General features: G+C 42.2%; 2 protein-coding genes across 9 annotated transcripts in view; both read left to right on the forward strand.

Moving 5' to 3' along the window:
- The window catches only part of RPS6KC1 (ribosomal protein S6 kinase C1), a 219,558-nt gene that overhangs the window by 184,590 nt on the left and 13,144 nt on the right, over positions 1-21,824 (forward strand). For 6 of the 8 annotated variants that reach the window (XM_004699883.4, XM_030887726.2, XM_030887727.2 and 3 more), the window contains 2 exons: positions 4,386-5,963; positions 6,235-6,324. In XM_004699883.4, coding sequence (XP_004699940.1) covers positions 4,386-5,963; positions 6,235-6,324 — 1,668 coding nt within the window. The remainder of the gene's footprint in view (positions 1-4,385; positions 5,964-6,234; positions 6,325-21,824) is intronic. The other 2 variants (XM_045298271.1, XM_045298273.1) reach the window with 2 other exon arrangements.
- LOC105978339 (microtubule-associated proteins 1A/1B light chain 3B) lies at positions 9,548-10,868 on the forward strand. The gene is made up of 2 exons (XM_013003904.2): positions 9,548-9,607; positions 10,366-10,868. The coding sequence occupies exons 1-2, from the start codon at positions 9,548-9,550 to the stop codon at positions 10,738-10,740; spliced, it is 435 nt and encodes a 144-aa protein (XP_012859358.1). The 3' UTR covers positions 10,741-10,868.

A 21,824-nucleotide genomic window follows, 5' to 3' on the forward strand; every position in this document is an offset into this window, starting at 1 on the left:
GCCTCCCACACTCACCTCACCACCGATTTGAATCACTTGTTGTTCCCTTGTCCCTGGGTTTGTTAACACCACTTCCTTTCCCCCCACCTCCCCCTCTCCCATGTCCCACCGGAACTGTCGGTCCTGTTGTTTTCTCCTCCACATTGTTCATCCAGCCTATCTTATTTAGATAGACTTGCGGAGATAATAACATGCACAAAAACAAGACAGAGCAAAACCAAGCAACAATGTACAACAAAACAGCAACAACAACAAACCACTGAAAGAAGAAGGTCACCAAACCTTACTGCTGAGGTGCCCTGGATGAAACTCCCAGCCTTTGGTTAGCAGATGAGCATGTTAACTGGTTTGCAAAACCCAGAGCCTGCTTTAGTGAATGTATTTTGAAGGTAGAGTTAATGGAACTTATTTATGATAGGTTTTTGTTGTTCTGCTATACAAGGGTCACTTTGAAGCAGAAATGACTCCATGACACTTACAACAACTTGATGGATTTGAAGCAGCCCTGGTGGCATGGTACAGTAGTTAAGCATGCAGCTGTTTAACTGAAAGGTTGGTGGTTCAAATCCACCAGCTGTTTTGTGGGAGAAAGCTGTCTGCTCCTGTAAAGATGGCACCCTTGGAAACTCTGTGAGGTGGGCACTCTCCTAGAGAGTGCCTGTGAACCAGAACTGATTGGGCAGCAACAGTTTCTTTTGTTTTATGATGAATATGGAATTAGGGAGGGAACTATCTAGAATGATGTCCTGGCCAGTATGGCAGAAACAGAGTGGGAAGAGCAGCAGGAAATGAGCTGGAGAAATGGGCACCCAGGTGGGCAAGTCCTGGGTGGTCTTCTAGGCCATTGAAATAACTCGATTTTTTCGTTTAAATGGAATGTGAAGGTATTGAACAGAACTGTAAAAAGATTCGGGTTCACTGGTTATTTTATAAGAAGCCCTGGTGGAGTAGTGGTTACACTTGGGGCTGCTAGCTGCAAGGTCAGCAGTTTGAACCCACCAATCACTCCAAAGGAGAAAGAAACAACTTTTTACTTTTGTAAAGAATGACAATCTCCGTGACCACAGGGACAGTTTCTACCCTGTCCTATAGGGTCTCACTGTCTCAATGACAGTGAGAGACTGCCTTGTGGACAATAACATATAGGAGTGTAAAGGTAAAAGCAGGGAGACCACTTTGGAATTTGCTGCAGCAATCTAGGTGAAAGGAGAGTGGCTTAGACATGATTCTTGTGGTGGAATTGGTGAGAAATAGTTATTAGATTATGAATATATTTTGAAGGTTGAACTGTCATGGTTCTGCCTTTAATAATGACTCTAAAATGTTTGACACACATTGAACAGAATGGAGCCCCCGTTTACTAAGATGGGGAAAACTTGGAAGAACGGTTCATTGAGTAGAAATTGAGCCGTTTATTAAATATCTAGGTGGGGTCACATAGGCAATTGGATACATCAGACAAGGTAAAGAGATTTGAAATGTTTATTGTCCCAGTTGTAAATCATATAATTTAAATTTATTTGAAGAAAAGGTGGTGGTGGTGGTGGTGGGGAAATTAAATGTATTCAGTTGACCATTGGTCTAATTAAAACGTTTAAGTTCCTGAGGTTAGGGATTACATCATATTTATCATACATGTGTCATTTATCAGAGTGCTTGGCACACTGGAGATATTGTGTGTGTAGTTGTTGACTCCTGAGTCTGTGAGAGAAATGATGAAAGATCAGTCTGAAAGAACAAGGTTGGAGAAACATCTGAAGGGGTATAGTAGAATTCATCACCAAGTTATTTAGGGGCCCACAGGGTAAAGTGATTTTCTTTATATTAACTATTTTATTATTGTAAAATTAATATATAAACAAATGCATCCAAACCATCTAGACAGGTATAAGGTGAGAAGGAAAATTATCCCTCTTGATTGCCAGTTCTACTCCTGAAAGATATGCACTCTTTACACAGTTTGTTGTATATCTTCCAAAAACCTCATAGGCATGTTAATGTATGCTTCCTGTCTATCTGGGTTTTTTTTTCTTCAGAGATGTAAATGGGTCTTATTTGGTGTTCTCCAGTTTCAGGGGCCAGTCTTGGCAGTGAACCTTAGATACCTTTGTTTAGCCATACATATAGGTCTGCATGAAAATAGGGCTTATAATGAAGTGATTAAGAGAATTGATTCTGGAGCCAGACTCCATGATTAAATGAGCTGATATATGTAAAGCCCTTAAAATAATGACTGGTACACGGTAAGCAGTGTTAAGTATTTTTAAATATTATTGTTAGTGTTTTTGAACAAAGTATTTGTATAAATAGCTCATAATCTAATCAGTTACTTTGCCTAACAGGTATTTACATGGTCTTCCGCACATGCACATAGGCATCGCTTTACTTTTCAGTTTTGTCTTAGGAAATATTTAAGCCCCCAATAAACTGATTTTATATATATATATTTGTAGGACAAATTTCCTGAAGTGGAATTTCTGGGTTCAAAGGTGATTTTGATGGTTGTCCTAGCAATACCACATGTGCCATGCATATTAAATTTAAGTATTACCCCTGACTAGTGAGGGGGAGTGGTGGATCGGTGGCAGGAGACTTGGGTTTGATTCCCAGCGCATCCCATACAGACGTCACGTGCCCCTTGGTGAGGCTTGTGTTGTGCTGTGATGCCGCTTGAGCAGTTTCAGCATGGCCTCCAAAAGTTTTGTGTCTTTAGCTGCACTTGAGCATTGAATGTAACCGAGTACCCCACAGAAATAGGGAAGAACTAAACAGTGTTTTGACCCTTTGAACATGTGGACTGCTTATCATTTATGTGGTAGGTATTTATTTAGGAGAACAGACTCTATAAAGTAATTTATTCTCCACACCTTACTCTTAGTTTCCCTTTTTTTGAAGCTACAATTATACACCCCCCCCCCGCCCCCGCCGCCCCATTCAAAACAAACAAACAAACAAACTCAAAGCAAACCACACTCACTGCCATGGATGAAGTTAATTCCAACTCAGGGCGACCTCTCAGACAAAGTACAACCTGCCCTGTAGGTTTTGGAGACGGTAAATCCTTATGGGAGTAAATAGCCTTCTCTTTCTCCCATGGAGCTGCTGTTGGGTTCAAACCACTGACTTTGTGGTTAGCAGTTCAATGTGTCGTGGATTACATGTTTGGCTTCTAACCTAAAAGTCTACAGTTCAAAACCACTAGCAGCAGCTCCACAGGAGAAAGATAGGCTATGTACTCCTATAAAGATTTAAAAGTCTTGGAAACCCACAGGGGCAGGTCTACTCTGTCCTATAGTGAGTTGCAATCAACTCAATGACAGTAAGTTTGAGTTGTTTGGTTTTTTTGGACAATCATACTTTCACCAAGTACGTTTTTTCAGTTATTGCTTTGAAAATTTCTGGATGATGTCCTTCTTGTTAACTGTTTCTAGTCACTAGAGCTGTAGTATGCCCTTGGTACATAGTACAGCTTATTTATTTAAAGATTTTAATGATTTGAGGGATTTGAGATTTTAAACAAAAACAAAAGTATGGAAAATGTGAGAAAAACTGTGTAGTAAGTATTTCTGGTGAAAAGCTGGTTTATTTATGTGGATTGATCTCTATGCTTTTGGTTTTCTTAGGTTTTTAATATGTATTAATAGTAGTTTGCCTCATTAATAGGCGTTACTTGGTTTTATATAACACATGATGTGTCTGAAGGAGGAGAGAAAAAGGGGAAAATCATTAATGCCATTTATGAAGGCATGGAATTATATACCAGATGGCATACCTCTTCCCCAGTCCTCAACTGGACATTTTTTAAATTGAATTATATTGTTGATTTTTCCTCCCTACTGCAATATACAGTTTTAAACAGTACTTATTTATGTATTTCCACTTGACTGGGGCTATGCTTGAAAAAATTATATAAACACATCTGAACATAATCAAATGTTTCTATGTGAGATTATATTTAACTTTAAAGCAGAATCTCTGCTGTGAGATTTCATACCAGCATTTTTTATAACCAGTTTCCTTTCAAATGAAGAAATAGGTTGTCATTTGGAAATAATTAATCTCAGGAGATCTGATTGAACCCATACTTAACAGTTTTCAATGACCAAAAAAACAAAAACCAAAAACCAAGGCATTTTATTAAATATGAGGTAACTTTAAAATGCTCATGGAAAAATTCCATTATCTTTTAATATCATTTTTCCCATGAGCTTTTGGCCCTTTCGTGTGCTTTTCTTACATCACTTTTGATATCATTAATAAGTATTATTATTATACTTTTTATTGGATATTAAGATAATCCTGACTTAAATAAGTAACCATTATTTGGGGGAAATTAAGGTTGTTTTTTTTCCCCTCTCCCCTTTCTTTTTTGTCCTTGTTCACAGGTGGCAAACTTTGGTCGTACATCAGTAAGTTTCTAAACAGAAGTCCCGAAGAAAGTTTCGACATCCAAGAAGTGAAAAAATCCACGCTTCCTAAAGTTCACCTGCAGGAGCCAACTTCTAGTCTGCAGGACAGCAGCAGTTTTGAATCCAGAGGCAGTGACGGTGGAGGCATGCTTCAAGTGCTCCCTTTGAAAACTAGTCTGACCCCAAGCTCTCAGGATGATAGCAACCAGGAAGATGATGTTCAGGAGAGCTCTCCGAGATGGCCAGACTCTGACTCAAGTTCCCAAGAAGAATGCACCACCAGTTACTTAACATTATGCAATGAATACGGACAAGAAAAGGTCGACCCAGGCTCTTTGAATGAGGAGTCCTGTATGAAGCCTGAAGACGCCAAGGCTGCTGACCGCTTCCCAGCACCCCTTGCTGCTGACTACAAGAGCCCCAGCCCACAGCTGATGTCTCACGACTTGAAGCTTCTCCCGGAAGATGATAACCCAGAAGCAGGTAGTTCTCCAAGAACATCGGATTCCCTCAGCAGATCTAAAAATAGCCCCATGGAGTTCTTTAGGATCGACAGTAAGGATAGCACGAGTGAACTTCTGGGAGTTGATTTTGGAGAAAAATTGTATAGCCTCAGATCAGAACCTTTGAAACCGTTCTTTGCTCTCTCTGAAGCAGACAGCCCTTCCAGGAGCTTTGACGCTGTTGAGAGCAAGGGAAAGATAAACGCTCAGGACACCGTCAGCCGGGGCTCAAATGACTCCGTCCCAGTTATTTCTTTCAGAGATGCTGCTTTTGATGATGTCAGTGGTGCCGATGAAGGAAGGCCTGATCTTCTTGTAAATCTTCCTGGTGAACTAGAGTCAACAAAGGAAGCTGCAGCCATGGGACCTACTGAGACTAACATCGGCGTTCTAGAAAGTAAACTCTTGGAAGCCCCCGATGTTTTATGCCTCCGGCTTAGTACTGAACAGTGCCATCCTCATGAAGAAGCAGGCATAGAGGAATTGAGTGACCCCCACAGACCCAAAGCCCGGAGTATGACAGAGAAACACTATGCCCAGAAGGATCTTGGGATGTTATTTATAGCAACTGCTGATCCTGGCCGTTCAGGAGACGAGTCTTTGTTACACAGCTCAGACCCTGCACTTGAAGGACTTGGCGAGATTGGGTCAGCACTAACAGCCAACAACACAGGAGAAAGTTTATTCGATATTTCTAACCCACTCTCAGGTGCTAATAAATATAATGCAAACGCAGACACTTTAAAACCAGAAGAAGTATTGCTGTTTATAGATCAAGCTGATGATTTCACTAAAGAGGAGCCGACGTCTTTATTCCAGAGAGACTCTGAGACCAAGGGAGAGAGCGAGTTAGCGCTAGAAGGAGACAAGGAAATACACCAGATTTTTGAGGACCTCGATAAAAAATTAGTCCTTACCTCCAGGTTTTATCTCCCAGAGGACTGCATTCAAAGATGGGCAGCTGAAATGGTGGTAGCCCTTGATGCTTTACATAGAGAGGGAATTGTGTGCCGTGATTTGAACCCAAACAACATCTTATTGAATGATAGAGGTCAGGAACTTTTGCAAATGCATTTCTTTTTATTCGCTGTTGCTTCCAATTAACTGAGTAGGCGTTTTATCTTGTAATTAGTATCTTCATTTCCTGTCTAGAGCTTCATTATCAGTGCAGCAAATTCACCCCCAGTAATAGCTTCTAGTACTTAATGATGCCATTATTCTTAATGATACTGTTTTTAGCTACAAAAGGAGTAATTACAGTTCACTTCTGCAGAAAATGGAAGAGAAAAATGTTTTGATTTCTCCTGTCGTTTTGTTTTTAGGACACATCCAGCTAACGTATTTTAGCAGGTGGAGTGAGGTTGAAGATTCCTGTGACAGCGATGCCATAGAGAGAATGTACTGCGCCCCAGGTTAGAGCATCTTCTTCCGGGTTTCGTGTGAAAAAGTAGTTGGGCAGCTCTCCCCTCTTTGTAGAAGTTGTACTTCTCACCAGCACTTCACAGAGGGTGGGGTGGTGGTGGTGGTGGTGGTGTTTACTTGTCTCTTTCACCCTCGAACAGAAAAGCCAGAGATGAGACCATTTGCTAACCCACAAGCATAAGCATGTCTATGTGTGTGTGTGTATGTGGCACATACATACGTCTCTGCTGTTATTAAATGGGGTTATGCTTCACTTAAAACTGCCCAGAACTTACTGGAAATATCTTAACTTCTTGGTGTTTAGAAAGACTAGATCTCGAACCTCTTCAAATGATTGCTTTTTATGGCCATGTGAGAGGTAGCTGACAAAGGGAAAAATTGCTCAGTTAAAAAATGTTTAAAATGTGTGTGTGTGCATGTGTGTGTGTGCGCCATTTTCACAACTAAAGTGATAAGCCATGATCTGAGTTTGAGAATGTTTAGGAAGCATGCTTTACTTTTCAGATGGTCTTCTTACCCATTCGATACAACAGGTTTCTTTTGCCCTTACACTACTGTCTTTTTTTTTTTAAACTAGAGATTAATTTCGGGTTGTGTTCGCCTCCTTGTTCATGATTACATATGAATTGGATTTGAGTTGGGGTTTTTTTCCCTACCTATTTAAGTCCAAAGTTCCTTCATCTTTGGCCAACATGTAGTGACATTGGGTGACTAAAGTTACTTCATTCATCGCCCCCACTGACCTTCAGAGACTGTCATGCTGATTATGTTGACTTGGTTGCTTTGATTGGTCATCAATGTGGTTTTTAATGTTTACTATCCAACCACCATAGTGAGGGAAGATGACAAGACTTCATCACATGTGCTTTGGACATGTCATCAGGAAGGACCTCCTGGAGAAGGATATCATGATTGGTGTAAGATTGGTCAGAGTCCAAGAGGAAGAGCCTCCATGAAATGCATTGACACTGTGGCTTCAACAATGGTCTCAAAACCTAGCCACCGTTGTGGGGATGACACGGGATTGAGCAAGGGCCTGGTTCTGCTGTACATAGGATTGCTATGAGCCCAAACTGACTCTATGGTGCTTCACAGCATCTAATCAGAATATTATTTGTTCTCCTGGGTAGTGAGAAATTATAGTTTTAGCTACAGCCTAAATTTTTCCAAACATTTCTGTATCAGGGAAACAGCAAAGGTTTTTTAACCTCAGAGTAATTGTCCTGAAACTTTCCGAACAGCAGTTTGGATTTCCTTCTTTTTCCCTGCCCTTCGCCTTCCTCCAAATTAAGACTGTTTGATTTCATTCCTTCTTGGGTGCCTTAGAGCATGCATAAAGTCTTTGGTTTCTCTCAAAGCGATACTTTTTTTGACGGTGTTTTGGGAACGTTATTAGTCTGATTTAGTAAGAAATACCTTTGTAGAGAAATCTTTTATTATAGTTATGTTTCAATTCTTACCTATCTCCCCCCTTTATAATTTGATAAATAATATTTTGGGGGAACCTATGCATATACATTTATATATAATGTAATGAATTTTGAGGCTTTAGGATGAAAATTAAATTTAGGAATTCTTTTGAGTAAAACTTACTTAAATCCTGAGTATAATTCCCATAGCAAAATCAAATGTTTAGTGACTATTGTATAGGAACTTTGATGGGAAAATATCGTTATCTTTTAATTCCATTTTCTCACAAGTGTTTTGAAGCCCCTTTATACTTATTCTTAATTTTTATTGAAGTCATGGGCATTCTTGCAGGTTCTTTTTCATCAGTTTACAGTATAGTCATACTTACTAATGCATCCATAGCACGTGGACATCCCTTCATTATATGTAGAACAAAACCACACAGCATTCATCAACGGGTACACACTTTCAGTTTTGTGTACTTGAATAATGAATCGGATGCAGATTGGTTACTGATTTTTAATTTTTAGACCTCTTTCCCCGAAATTGCATTTCTCGTAGTTCATCAGCAGGTGGCAGTCTACCATTAATGGATTTTTGCTGTCCTCTTTGAGGCTGCCCTTCAACATTTGGTGAAAGCTGTAGTCTGAAGAAGGGCTTTGTTGTAGTTATTTGCATAAAAGAACTGTACTTTCAAGCCTCCTGGGTTGCAAACGTGTACTAGTATGAATGCATTGAAAAATGTGGAAAGGCCCGCCATAGGAATTGGTTTTATCAACAGGGTGAAACAAAACTAGCGATGGTGTTAGCTGAAAAGTAATGCTGCCGTTCTAGTTTCGATAATTCTAGGACTAGAGTGTTACAGAGCGCTGTTCAGCCAGCATCGCCCACCCTCACCCGGCTGCTTGTATTGCAAGGGATGCGAACGAGAACACCGTACATTATGGTTTGTCTCATAACGGTGTCACAAAACTACTCAGTCCTTTCTCCTTTTCTAAGGGGTGCAACAGTGATGACATGCAAGTGATTCCACGTTTAAACAGTCACAAATCAGTACAGGAGAACATGGAATATTGAGCTATCTTTTAACCTCCTTTTAGCCCACATAATTCCCTTCTGCGCATGGGCTCCCCGTCCTGTCCACTTCCTGCTTCTCACCTTCATAGTATTGTCCAAGTAACTTTAAAACATATTGAGCCCCGATGTTTGGTTAGAAAGTAAAGTTGTCACAAGATTATGATGATAATGCTTCACTTCTGCTTACACAGCTACCCTCCCACTCCTCCCCTGGGAATCCTTATCACGTGTTTGTCCCAAAAACATGATCCACCTGCCCTGTGCTTTAGAGTATCGGCAAAGTATCTTTTTATCTTGCAGTTGATGCGCCTTTATATTTTGAGAAAAGTTTCCAGTAACAGCTTCGATTTACATGGACAGAAATTTGAGCAAATGCCAAGCTAGCAGGGGGGCCATTATTCTGCTCTATAAATAAGTTTTATAAAGAAAACACACACACTCACACACTCAGAAACCTGTGAATCAACATGTTTTGGTCTAATTGAGGGGAAAAGCAAGACAGATAAATTTTGAGATGCAAATGATCACCTTCTGTTATTTATGTATAGCTACTGCCAACTTTGTGATCTTGGAATTTTTTAAATGTCTCAGTCGTTTCAGCAACGTACACTACCAAGGATGTCTAAATAGTCACAAGTTTCGACAGCGCATCTGAGAACTTTTTGAAAAGTTGCCACTTTTTTTTATATTAAAGAAAACAGATTCAACAACAAAAAGACACAAAGCATGGCGCGTTCTCTGTCTACATCTGTGAAAAAGCCAGCACATAAACGGCTGCAGCTGCAGGCCCATCACGAGAGGGGCTTGAGAATACGGATTCGCCGATCAAACCCAGGCCTGCTTTCAGAGTCGAAACCGTTCCTTTTAGGCTCACTTTGTATCCTTCGATTAGCTCGCATGATTCTCTAGAAAGGTTTTACTTTAAAGAAACATCATTCATGGTAAATGGGTTCCTTTCATGCCAGAGCAACACAGAACAGAACTCAGGAAGAGAAAAAGCAAAAGAAGCCAGCCCCAGCTTAGGCAAGGATTGTGTAGCAGGGCAATAGAAGTAGACCACTGTCTGCTTTCCTTAGTAGGAGAGTCTTCTAGACACCTCATTTGGAGACTTTTAGACCCATCTCCTTAACTTGTGTTGCAGTAGATTACAGAATCAAAATGGAGGTGAAATGGTTATTCCTCTCGATAGAGAATTTCTTCCTAGTTTTTCTGATTTTATTTCTCATTCTCTCTCTTTCTGATTGTGTATAAAATCTTTACCCATCAAATTCTATGCATTTTATCATTGCAATTACTAAAATTTACAATATAGAATTAGATATATATTTTAATAAATATATTTATTACGGCATTTGATACTTTTTTACCAAAAGGAAGACTAACATAAAACATCAATTAAAAAAAATCCCCCCAAATAGTTTTTTTATTACTATATGTTTTTCTGAGTATATGCTTTATTAGCTGTCTTGACCTACATCATAAAAAATGGACTAGAAAATAGAACCTATGGGAGCTACCGCCTGACGCAGCCGCTGCCACTGTAGCCTCGCCGCCGCCGCCCCGCGCTATGCCGCTCGTTCGAACAAAGAGTGGAAGATGTCCGGCTTATCCGAGAACAACATCCTACTAAAATCCCGGTGATAATAGAGAGATACAAGGGCGAGAAACAGCTTCCTGTGCTGGATAAAACCAAGTTCCTCGTCCCCGATCACGTCAACATGAGCGAGCTCATCAAAATCATACGAAGGCGCCTGCAGCTGAACGCCAACCAGGCCTTCTTCCTGCTGGTCAGCGGCCACAGCATGGTGAGCGTGTCCACGCCCATTTCCGAGGTGTATGAGAGCGAGCGGGATGAGGACGGCTTCCTGTACATGGTCTACGCCTCCCAGGAGACGTTTGGCATGAAGCCGGCCGCCTAAGACCGGCCAAACCATCTCCAGAATTGTCACCCCTTACTAAGGGGCGGGGAAGAAAAGGGATGTTAGCGCGGGGTCGATGGATCAGCTCCTCTAAGCACAGGCCCTCACCACTGCAGCGTCCGCCCACGGGACTTGTACGTGTTTCCCTCGCGCAGTGCGCGCCCCAGCTTCAGGAAACTATTATTATTTAACCCAAATGTTAGGTTTACAAATAAAGTGCTTTGCATTTTAAGTTGCCAATAAAATAGACATTGGAGTTACCCTAAAAAAAAAGAAAATAGAACCTATGGTAGCAAGCGTAGAAAACAGAAAAGACTGTATATAAAAGTAAGCATGCCATCTAAGACAAGTGAGCAAACCGTGTGCGTGATCGTCCTTATGCTAACTAACATCGTCACTTGGTTCCCGTTTCCACCCTTAAGCAAGGCTCGAGGCCTCCTCTGTCAGCGTGTGCTCCACGTTCACTTCTCTTAGGAACCTTTAGAGTGCTTGAAACTACACTGGAAGTGCTCACTGAATCCTTTTCAGACTTAAGAACTGTAGGTGAATATGTGTGCAAATTGAAGAAGTCCAAAATGCTTTTCACTACAACCCAATATCCACGCTCCCAGATGTCAAATGACAGCTTTGCGTCCTCTCTGAGGCGATTTCACACTTGCAAAAGGCTCACAGCTGACGGTGACAAGTGAAACATGGGGGAAAACACGCTGAAAACTGTCTGCGGAATTCCATCTGAGAGCATGACATTTATTTACTATGACCTTTCTCTCTCCAAGCCTATTCTCAACCCATGCATATACTTGTTGGGGGGTCTTTCCCATACTTTCTCCTGAAACATGCTTTGTACTCGATTTGCTTCTTTTCAAGCATGGTGTTCTGTGTGATACTTAAGCATTGGGTAATTAGAGCTAGGACGCAGACCATGGATGGTTTAAGATATCACAAGGCCATCACAAATTTAAGTCATAGATGATTTAGATGGAACTGAGAATTCTCACATGTTGATCAGCCATTACTTTGTTGTATAGATTATTGTAGACTTTTTGGGCGACCATTTACTTACTAGTAGCGATATAGACATGTTGGATACAAATAAGATATGGATGCCAAAATATTAAACGTCTTTCTTACAAAAGATTGAATGAAAATTCAGTTTTTTCTTCTTAGGTAAGACTCTCCCTCCCCACTCCAACTATAAATATTGACTTCACATCTTAACATTAATAGCTTAAAATAATTATTTCATTTAAAGGCATTTCTGTGTATGTACACACACACACACACACACACACTTCTAGAGTTTGTTCATAAAGTATGCTTTATGAAAACAAAGAACTTATGGAAACTTTTTATTCAGGGGAAAGAAGCCAACATCTTTTGATCAGAGTGAAAATGAAATAAATGCTTTTTGTATTTGAGGATTTATGGGTTCTGGATAATTTTGCCAGGAATGAGGAAGTTTGGGGATGTCAATTTGATAGACAAAGAAAAAGATTACACGTGTGTGTGTGTGTGTGTGTGTGTGTGTATGTGTGTGTTTGTGATATTAGTATATTACCAGGAAATATGACCATAAATCTAATGTAGCCTTTTTTCTTTTTAAACAAGAGGAAGAAGAAAAAGGAGGATACTATAGAAATAATTTAAAAGAATGAAAACATTTTGATTAATATTTAAATATTGTTTCAGACAATAACTCTTGTTTGATTTACCCTCAAGCAGAACTTCAACAGTAGCTTTTGTGTACATAGTAGATGTTTTCATGTTTTCCTTGAATGTGTAACTAGTGCTTTCAATCCTCTGTCTTTCATTTCTTGCTGTCATAAATACAAGAGCTGCTTGTTCTCCAGGAGAACTCGGACATTTTCAGGTTTGCCCTAGCAGAGTGCAAATGCAGCACGGAGCACAACTCCTGGCGGCCTTCTCTCTGTGCCCGTGAGACTGGCCGTGTGTCCGGAGCCTGGTGCTGCTGGTGCTCGCTGCTAGCTGCTGTCCGGTTGAGCCTGGCACAGCAAGCCCGTGTCCACTGAGTTGAACTGAGCCACATGGTTTTCAAGGCCGTGACCTTTCAGAAGCTGCTTGCCAGGCCTTCCAAGGTCCCCCTGGATGGGCTTGAACCACCAAACGTTTGGCTAGTAGGTCAGTACCTCACCATTTGCACCACCCTTTGTACTCACCATTATACCGCAATAAGGCAGGGCCCCCTTATTCACCAAGTTTGTCGGAAAAAGGAAATTGATAGATAATGGATTTCCCCTCACAAACATTTTGAAGTCCCATGGTATTAGGATACCATGTTCAGACCCTTGGTGCTCCCTGTAAAATCCATTGGAGTAAAAGGGGCCTTAGTTCAAATCCGTTAGAGTAAATGGGGCCTCAGTTCAAATTCGGTCAAACCTTGTTTAGGCAGCAACGTCCAGGTGGAAAGATTTTAGGGTCACTTTTGGTAGGTCTGGATGTCTGTAACATTGGGGCCCCCCTGTAGGTGGGCTGTAGCCTGGAGTCCTCACAAATCCCCTTGCTGTGGGCCACTGGTAGCAAGGCCATTCCATGCTGAAACACCCACTTTCAAAGTGCAGCTCCCAGGATCAGGCCAGCAGTCAGGTAGAGCTCAGTCCTCAGCGTATGGGACCTCGTTGAATGACATATTAGCATATCCCAAGAAGAAGAAACTCTTCAGTTACCTTTATAAAGAAGAGAACGTGCCTTGGTGGGGGTGTTGACAATGCTCTCTTAGAGAAGAGGGGAAGTGAGGTGTTGCTGTCTGCTTCAGAGTACTACTTGATGGAAGGCCTGAGGCTGTGCATCTCGGTCTCTTGCTGTTGAGTTCATGCTCACTCAAACACCCGCTGCCTTCTGTCGGTTCTGCCGCTACCGCATGGGGCAGAGTAGCACTGCTCCTGAGAGTTTCTAAGGCTGTGAATCTATACGAGGCCGCCTGCTCTGTCTTTCTCCCTTGGAGCAGCTGGTGGGTTCCAACCACCAACTTCTCATCAGCCCAGCGTGTAACCTACTGGGCCACCAGGGCCCTCCTTCCAACTCACAGCGGCCCGATAGGACAGAGCGGAACTGCCCCATAGCCTTCCAAGGCTGTCACTTTGATGGAGGCTGACTGCCACATCTTTCTCTTGTGGCATGACTGGTAGGTTCAAACTACCAGCGTTTTTGGTCAGTGCGCTGAGCCCTGTGCCACCAGGGCCTCTTTGGCCGCAGTGCTCGTTTATTAAAGACGAGTTTTTATAAAAAAATCTTCTTTGCTCCAAGCCTCTTTTTTCAAAAGTCAACCACGAGAATCAGTTCTCAAAGAATTTTAAGGCTTGCTTGCTATTTGTCTAAATTGAGTTTGGTCTGTGATTCCATTAAATAATCGCTTCCCTGAATTATTGTAAAAGAGAACGTGAGCTGTCTCCTGCCTCTGACATTTCGCAAAGCAGGTGCAGTGCGGCGTCTTCCACAGGAGGTGCCAGTGCGCTGGAGGAGCGAACTCCTCAGACCAATCACCAGTGCAAGCTTGGCCATTAGGATTGTCGGCAAGTAACCAGGACTGAGTCCCTCTAAGCCAGTGGGCACAAATACTTCCTCCAAATAATGCTTTGACATGGTAGGTGCTAAACACCAGATGATGACAACGCGGCCAGGATTCCTGAAGGCCCTCGCACATCAGTACAGGGAGCGCCAACGGTGGTCTGAACACGGGCCCGGCAGCTTAGGGCCAGGGCCTTGCTTGCCATTTTCCATTTTCTGTTGCTGTTGTCCTCACCAATCAACTCTATTGGCTTTGGTTAGGCCACACTGTGACACCCAATGGCTATTCAGAATGGAGCAGCTGTGATCTGATCAGTGGAAAATGGAGCATGCTGTTGGTTTTTTTCCCCATTAGAAACTCAAGGGGAGACAGTAAACAACACTTTATAGAGCTCAGAATTTGAATCGGCCAACCAGAAGTCATGCGGTTGTTACCCAGCTTCTTTCTCTGACCAGGAAATGGGATAGTAATGATACCTTTAACCTCCCCTGAGCAGGTCATTCTTTAGCTGTAGAATGTTGCATCAAGTTAAATCAAGGAGTTTTGATCCAAGCGGTGCAGATAATTTCAGGAAAGCTCCAAACATGGTTGCCAGGACACCGTGACAACAGGAAATTCAGAGCTAGGTAAGGGGGAAAAAGCAGAATGAAGTATGTTGCCAAGCTTAGCCTGAACTAGCTGAGGATAGTCAGTAATTTCCTCCAGTTCCCCACAATGCAACCGCTCCAGGGTTTCAGGCACCTGAATGACCCGAGAGCGGACTGAACTAACAGTGGGGTGGCGGCAGGAAGCAAGGCCTGAGGCTGAGGGGAGCCAGGAAAGCACATGTGTGAAAGGCAGGGCAGCTAGCATCCCCATCCTCCCAGTGGCAGAAGAGCAGAGTGGAGCCAGCTCCTGCTGCCATTGCTCGCCAGGACACCCCGGGCTCTGCTCCTGGTCCTCGCTCCTTACCACTCTAAGTAGTTACAGGAGTAGGATACCAGAAGCTTTTAGACCAGCCGTTCTCAACCTGTGGGTCGTGACCCCTTTGGGGGTCACCCGATTCATAACAGTAGCAAAATTGCAGTTGTGAAGTAGCAATGAAAATCATTTTACGGTTTGGGGCCACCACAACATGAGGAACTATATGAAAGGGTCACGGCATTAGGAAGGTTGAGAACCACTGTTTTAGACAGTTCATGTGGTCTACTCAACAAATTGGGCATTTGAATAACGAATGGGGAATAATGCATGAGGGCTTTATGGAATTTGGAACTGACGATTGGACAGCACTATTATTTGAAATAATGAAAGGGGAAAATATTTCTTCATTTTTGAAAAAGTATTTCTTCATTTTTGAAAAACATTAAGGATAAACTGGGAACTTAAAAAAAAGAAAGAAAAAGAAGAAGACAAGAAAAGAAAGAGCCAAGTGGCTGTTTTGAAGAGATGGGCTAGGCAATGGCCATTCCAGGCTTTCATAGGGTGATACCTAAGAATTGAAACCCTCCGCCTCCCTCAGGCACGTGTGAGACCACAGGCAAGGACGTTCTCTCAGTCTGGACGACTCCATTTCAAGCCCAGGGTTCTTTTCTCCTTTAAAACGTCCGTAATTTCATTTGCAGACAGTCAAGGAGTAATCCAAACCTAGAATTAAAGTGAAATGATATTCTCATCGTTGACACGGCTTCCACGGACAGTGTTTTCTCTTGTGGAAACTTAAAAACGAGAGCATACTGGGGAAAGCTAGTTAGTACAAGACCTTAGTGAACTCGAGCGAATCTGTTGTTGCTGACGTTGAAAAAGTAAGACTTATTCCTGACCACTAAATCATTTCACTAGCCCCCGAGCCAGACACGCCGGCCAGCTTGTCAGTTTGGGGCATGTGTCATGTACTGACAAACCTCCCAGGACGGAAATTCATGGAATCCATTTCAGTTCCTGGTGATCCCAACTGGTGCAGCGCAGGATGGTGCTCTGTAGGGTTTCAATGGCTGACTTTTCTGGAAACGGATTGCCAGGTTCTTCTCTGGGAGAACTCTGCCTTCCAACCTTGCGCTTAGCCGCTAAGTGTTTGAAAGGACGTCCCACTGGTTCCCGTGAAGGGTCTCCTGTGGTGCTCTGTTGAGTTGATTCTGACTCATCGAGACCCCACGTCGAACTTCCCTATTCGCTGTAAGACGTTGACTGCGATGCTTACCCAAGCAGATCACTCTGTCTTTTCCCTGCAGTGCTGTTGGGTGACACCAGATTCAACAGAGGCAGGAGGAAACCTTAATTCATCTCCCAGTAGTGGTTTCTTTTCACTCCCAAGGGGATGTATTGAAAGTCGCCCATGTCAGCACAAGCTGCAGCCATCCACTCACCTGATCTCTCTTCTCATCTTCATTAATTTGTTCCTCACCCCGCAGTCAAGAATATATTTTAGATGATGTTTTAAATTTTCCAACCTACCACATGGGTGAGGGCAAAAGCACTTGAAGTAGATCTGTGTGCTCTGTGGGACTTAAATGTGAGGCCATTTTAGGGGGGTTGGATGCCTTGAATGAACAGTGCTACAAAATACAAGATTGATTTATTTATTCAACAAACATTGATTAAATATTTCCTGTGTTGTAGGCTTTGGGCCTACGAGCCAGAAGTAAAAGACAAAATTGGTATAATATTGACAGTGACCTTTGAAGATTTATGTAACATTGAGACCAAAACAGAAAACATGTACAGTTGGTTAAGTAGGCCCTTCATAGGCCTTTATAGGTGAATGGTTTTGTAGAATGGTAATTTCCTGAGCTAACAAAAGCCATGCCTAGCTGCCCCTCACCTTATGGTTTAGTGCCATGTCTTGTTGGATACAAAAATGCTTTCTTCTGTGTTTCTTTCTCTTTGCTCTTTAGTCCTCAGCTGTAGTGGAAGACTAATGCTCAGCTCCTGCATAGAAAATCTTTATACACAGCAAGAGCTGCTGAGAGGAATTGACTAGGAGTTTGTAATTCTGGTCCCTTTCAATTAGCAACAGATGCTGCAGGGGAAGATGGTCTGTGTAAGAACACAGTACTAATGTTTCTGTGCCCCGGTTACGTGGAATGCTCATCGCTGAAGAAAGACGAGGTTATTTTCCCTCGTCCAAGTATGTCACTCATGGCACATCAGATCACTGTTTATTTAACGTTCAGTCTTCCTCTACACCTATCAGATCTATTACTGAGTCCTAACTAAGGCCCTTGGAAGGAAGTTAACAAATTCTTGACCACTTATCATAGCAGTTTCAAGGTTATGAATGCTAGACATTTATTCCATCTTTCTTTCTGATACTATGAGCAATGGACATAGTGCTCACTTTTAACGTTGATGAAGATTTGGCTTGTTGTATTCCTCATTCACCAAAGATCCCTTTGGTCATAACAGTTATTTTTTGTTACTTCTATTTCTTTTCCCCAAAAGAGAATTTGATATTAAGGGCAGATACTAAAAGTCAGATTTTTAAAATCATTTTAGGAAAAAAAAGAGGCATATATTTTGGAATTAGAAAACATTTGCCTTCCCCAGAATGTATATTTACTATTGATTCTCATTTTAATATATTACGTAGAGTAGCTGTGAGTTGAAATTGATTCACTGGTAGTGAGTTATAGGCCTATGGCTTCAAATCTGTTCCATCATTCTGACAGTTGGATCAAGTGTTGCTATGAGACACTTTCTTCCAGAACCTCAGGATTAATTGAATTTGAATATATCATAAATGCTTTATTTGTAAGAATAGCTGCTTTCTCATTGACTTTTATATGACATTTAAATAATAGTTCCCTAGTTATTATAATATTGCGGGATAAGGGAGAGAGAGGCTTCTAAGATTTTATTTATAAAAAAAGATATACTGTATATACTCGAGTATAAGCTGACTCAAATATCAGCAAGACACCTAATTTTACCACGAAAACTGCATTGAAAATGTGCTGAAAAACTCAGCTTATACACAAGTATATACAGTAGGTAAGGTAGATAATTCAGAAGAAATATTTACATACATACGCTAATCAAAACAAGATTCCTCTTATTTGTAAAATTCTCTAAGAAGAAAATTCAAGATTTACTCTTTCTTATTAAGTACAGTATCCTGGAAGGAAGCCCAACCACAGAGGCGCAGGGAGTTGATGGAATTGCCCTGGAGGAGTGTTGAATGGGGAGGGGCAGGGCTGTCATTTGCCTGTCTAGAAGTAAAGGAGGGGCGGGTGGGATGGCGTGGGTGGGCCTCCCATAGCAGAGCCACCAGGGAACAGTCAGGAGGCGTTGCCATTCTGATAGTGTACCTTACCAAATGCATCAAAGAACTAAAAAGTGAAAGTCCAGGTTCCATTATTTACCCAGCAACTAATAGTAATGTCTCTTGAAGAAAAGTAAACCTAGAATTTGGGGGCATTAAGGACACTCTAGTTGCCTAAAATGCAATATGATTCATCTCTATATAATTTTGTAGGAAGGGTGGAACTAATTTAAAACGCGAGTTTAACCCACATTTTTGAGGCTTTTCTCCCGTTTCCAGCATGGTTTTAGCTGTGTCCGTGTGTGTGTGTGTGTGTGTGTGTGTGTGTGTGTGTGTTTTGTTTCAGGAGGTGGCCTTGTCTTAACAATGGTTTACATGCTTTAGTCCTTGGGGTTTCAGGAACGGAGTCACTTGATTTCTCGTACTGAAGTGTGAGCCTTGCTTAGCTTCCCCTTCAATTCCCTTATGGTTCTAGCCCGAGTGTAAGTTTTCTGTTGTGTTCTTCTGTCACATTTTCAGGAGTTGAGCCTATCATTACAATTGTGGGGTCAGCCTTTAAAACCATCGAGTGGTTCTGGTTCATAGGTACACCTTGTCGAGAGTTGAACTATACTTTTGCATTTTTCTGCGATTGTAAGTCTTTACAGGGGCAGACGGGCTCATTTTTTTCTCATAGAGCAACTGGAGGTTTGAACCACGAATGTTGTGGTGAGCAGCTCAATTAAACATTGTCTCTAAAGTGCCCTGCTGGCACAATGCTTAAGCCTTTCATTTGCTAACAGTAAGGTTGGTGGTTCAAACCCAACAGCTCCTGCCCTGAAGAAAAGACCTGCTATCGTTTGCTCCCAGAGTCCAGCCTAGGAAACCCTTTGAGGCAGGTCGGCTCTGTCACAGGGTGTCGCGATTAGGTTGAAATCAACTCGATGGCACGCACCAACACTGTGTAACTCGGTGCTATAGAGTGGAGATTTACCAGACTCCAACTGAGGAGTCTGTACGATTGTTACAAAGACTATAAAAGTTTTATTCTAGGCTTTCAAAAGCCCTTTGACAATCTGGGTTACCAAGGCAGCACCATTTTCCTGAAAAATGTCCTGGCATATTGAAGAGTGTTCTATGAGGTGTTAAACACGAGTAAACAGATACAGACAAAGCACAGTTTATGCTGTCGTATCTTTCGTCCTGTATTTAAAGTACTCAATTGTGCAATTTGGTTGTTTGGATCCCTGCTATGAACCAAGGATCTGTGTTGGGGCTCGAGTATCCGAATTTATAGTGGTAAAAGGCAAGTTCTAGAATTATACTCCATTGTTCTCACACATTTGGTGTCCTTAAGAGTTTTTTTTTTGGATTAGTTGAAATCTGAAGCCGCAGCTTGATTCTTGCATCTCCAGTTGATGAAAAGACGGTAATGGTTCGATTTATGAGCACGGATTCACGTCATTTGCCGCCAAGTGATTGGTCTCTTAAGGAAAGGGAAGAGTGGTTGGGCACAGAAAAGAGAAAAGGGAGCAAGACTGAGGAGTGCTCAGTCTTAGCACAATCCCACTCGGTATCCATTTTAGGTTAATGGAGGGAGAAGAAGTTATGAGATAGGCTCATGAGTGCGTTTGAAAACACTGTCAGGATCATAAAATTACACATTGTAAGTAGAAGGAAGAATGCTCGTGGTCTGGCTGCCCTCGGTGTCAAGAACCGTAGTGGTGTAGCAGGCCAGCCTCCAGCAGTAGCGTAGCTAGCTCAGCCCTCTGACTCAGCGACAGCGCTCCAAGAACCGTTGATGTCACCATCGCTCTCTGAATTTCCTTTGAAATAAATCTGGGTGTTTGTTTTTCTTAGGGAAGAATTTATTTTTCCTCCCAGGTCACCAGCCCATGTAACCCACTATACCATCAGGGTTCCTTTACCCAGCTTGTGAAAAACAAAACAAAGTAAAACAAAAATGGACACTTCACCGTCTAGTCAATTCTGACTTATAGCCACCCTATGTGACAAGGCAGAATTGCGCCTATTGTTAGATTTGCTTTTTAGACACACAGCTATTTTACAAGTGCAAGGGTTCTAGGAGAAATCAAGAGAGTAGTTGGCATTAGAAAAGATGCATAGCTAGAAAATGCAGGTTATGACTGGATAAGAAGAGCTTTTGAAGAGGATAGACTGGATAGGGGCAGCATGAAAGAGCTTGGGGCTACCTAACCCAGAAACCAAACCAAACCCGCCACCGTTGCATCGTTGTGGATTCATTGCGGCCTTTAGGACCGAGGGGAACTGCACTTGAAGGATGCAGACAGCCATATCTTTCTCCCCTGTAGTGACTGCAGCCATGTGCTCAGTCAGGGTTCCGTGTAGGCCTAGCAGTGGTTGTTCGGTGCCGTTGGGTCAGGGCCATTCAACTCATAGCACCCTTCGGTACAGCAGAAAGATGCTGCCTGCCTGTCCTGCGCCACCCTCACAATTGTATGCTCGAGCTCCGTGTTGCTGTCACTGTGTCATCTTGCTGAGAGCCTCTTCTGCGTTTCCCTCTGTTGTAGCAAGCGCAGTGTCCTTTGCTAGGGACTGGTCTCACCTGGAAGCATGACCAAAGTTTGCTGTTTCTTGCTATCCTCTCTTCTGCGGAGCATTCTGGCTGTACTTCTTCAGGATTTTCCCCCTTGAAGTCCAGAGTACATTCAGTAGTCTTTGCCAGTATCATAATTTGGTGCGTCAGTTCTTCTGTGGTCTACCTTATTCTGTGTCCATCTGTCACATGCATATGAGGCAATTGAAAATAACCATGGTTTGGGTTCTGCATGTCTTAGTGACATTCTTGCTCCTTATCACTTGAAAGAAATCTTTTCCCGCAGGTTTGCCCAGTGTAATACATCGTTTGATTTATTGACTACTGCTTCCATGAGCAGTGAGGCCTAGATATTTGATAGAAAATCTGGAGGAAGAGGAGAGGCACACAGATATAAAAGAGTATTGTTGAAATTAGCATCGGAGTGAACCTCTTCTCTTTTTGTCAGAGGTGGGAATCTGGAATATGACCTGAACTTTAAGCAGTCATGCTCAAACTATGAGTTTCGTGGTTCTCCCACATTCCGTTAAATGACTAAACAGCCGAGTGCCAGGCCCACTTGCTATTTTCCCAAATTTTAACTTGTTACACATTCGGAGCATCATTGTCCTGAGTTGTGAGTTACTACTCAAGTGGTGGGTATTAGTTGAACAGAAATGGGAGATAGCAAAACGACACAGTGACTAATCGAGTGTCATCCATGACGAAAGGAGTAAAAGCCTCCACAGTAGTGAAGTGCAGAATTGTTGCAGATTGGGGCG

Source organism: Echinops telfairi, unplaced genomic scaffold, assembly GCF_000313985.2.
Source record: "Echinops telfairi isolate 266 unplaced genomic scaffold, ASM31398v2 ScPeMD7_7424;HRSCAF=8462, whole genome shotgun sequence".
Classification (NCBI taxonomy): Eukaryota; Metazoa; Chordata; class Mammalia; order Afrosoricida; family Tenrecidae; genus Echinops; species Echinops telfairi.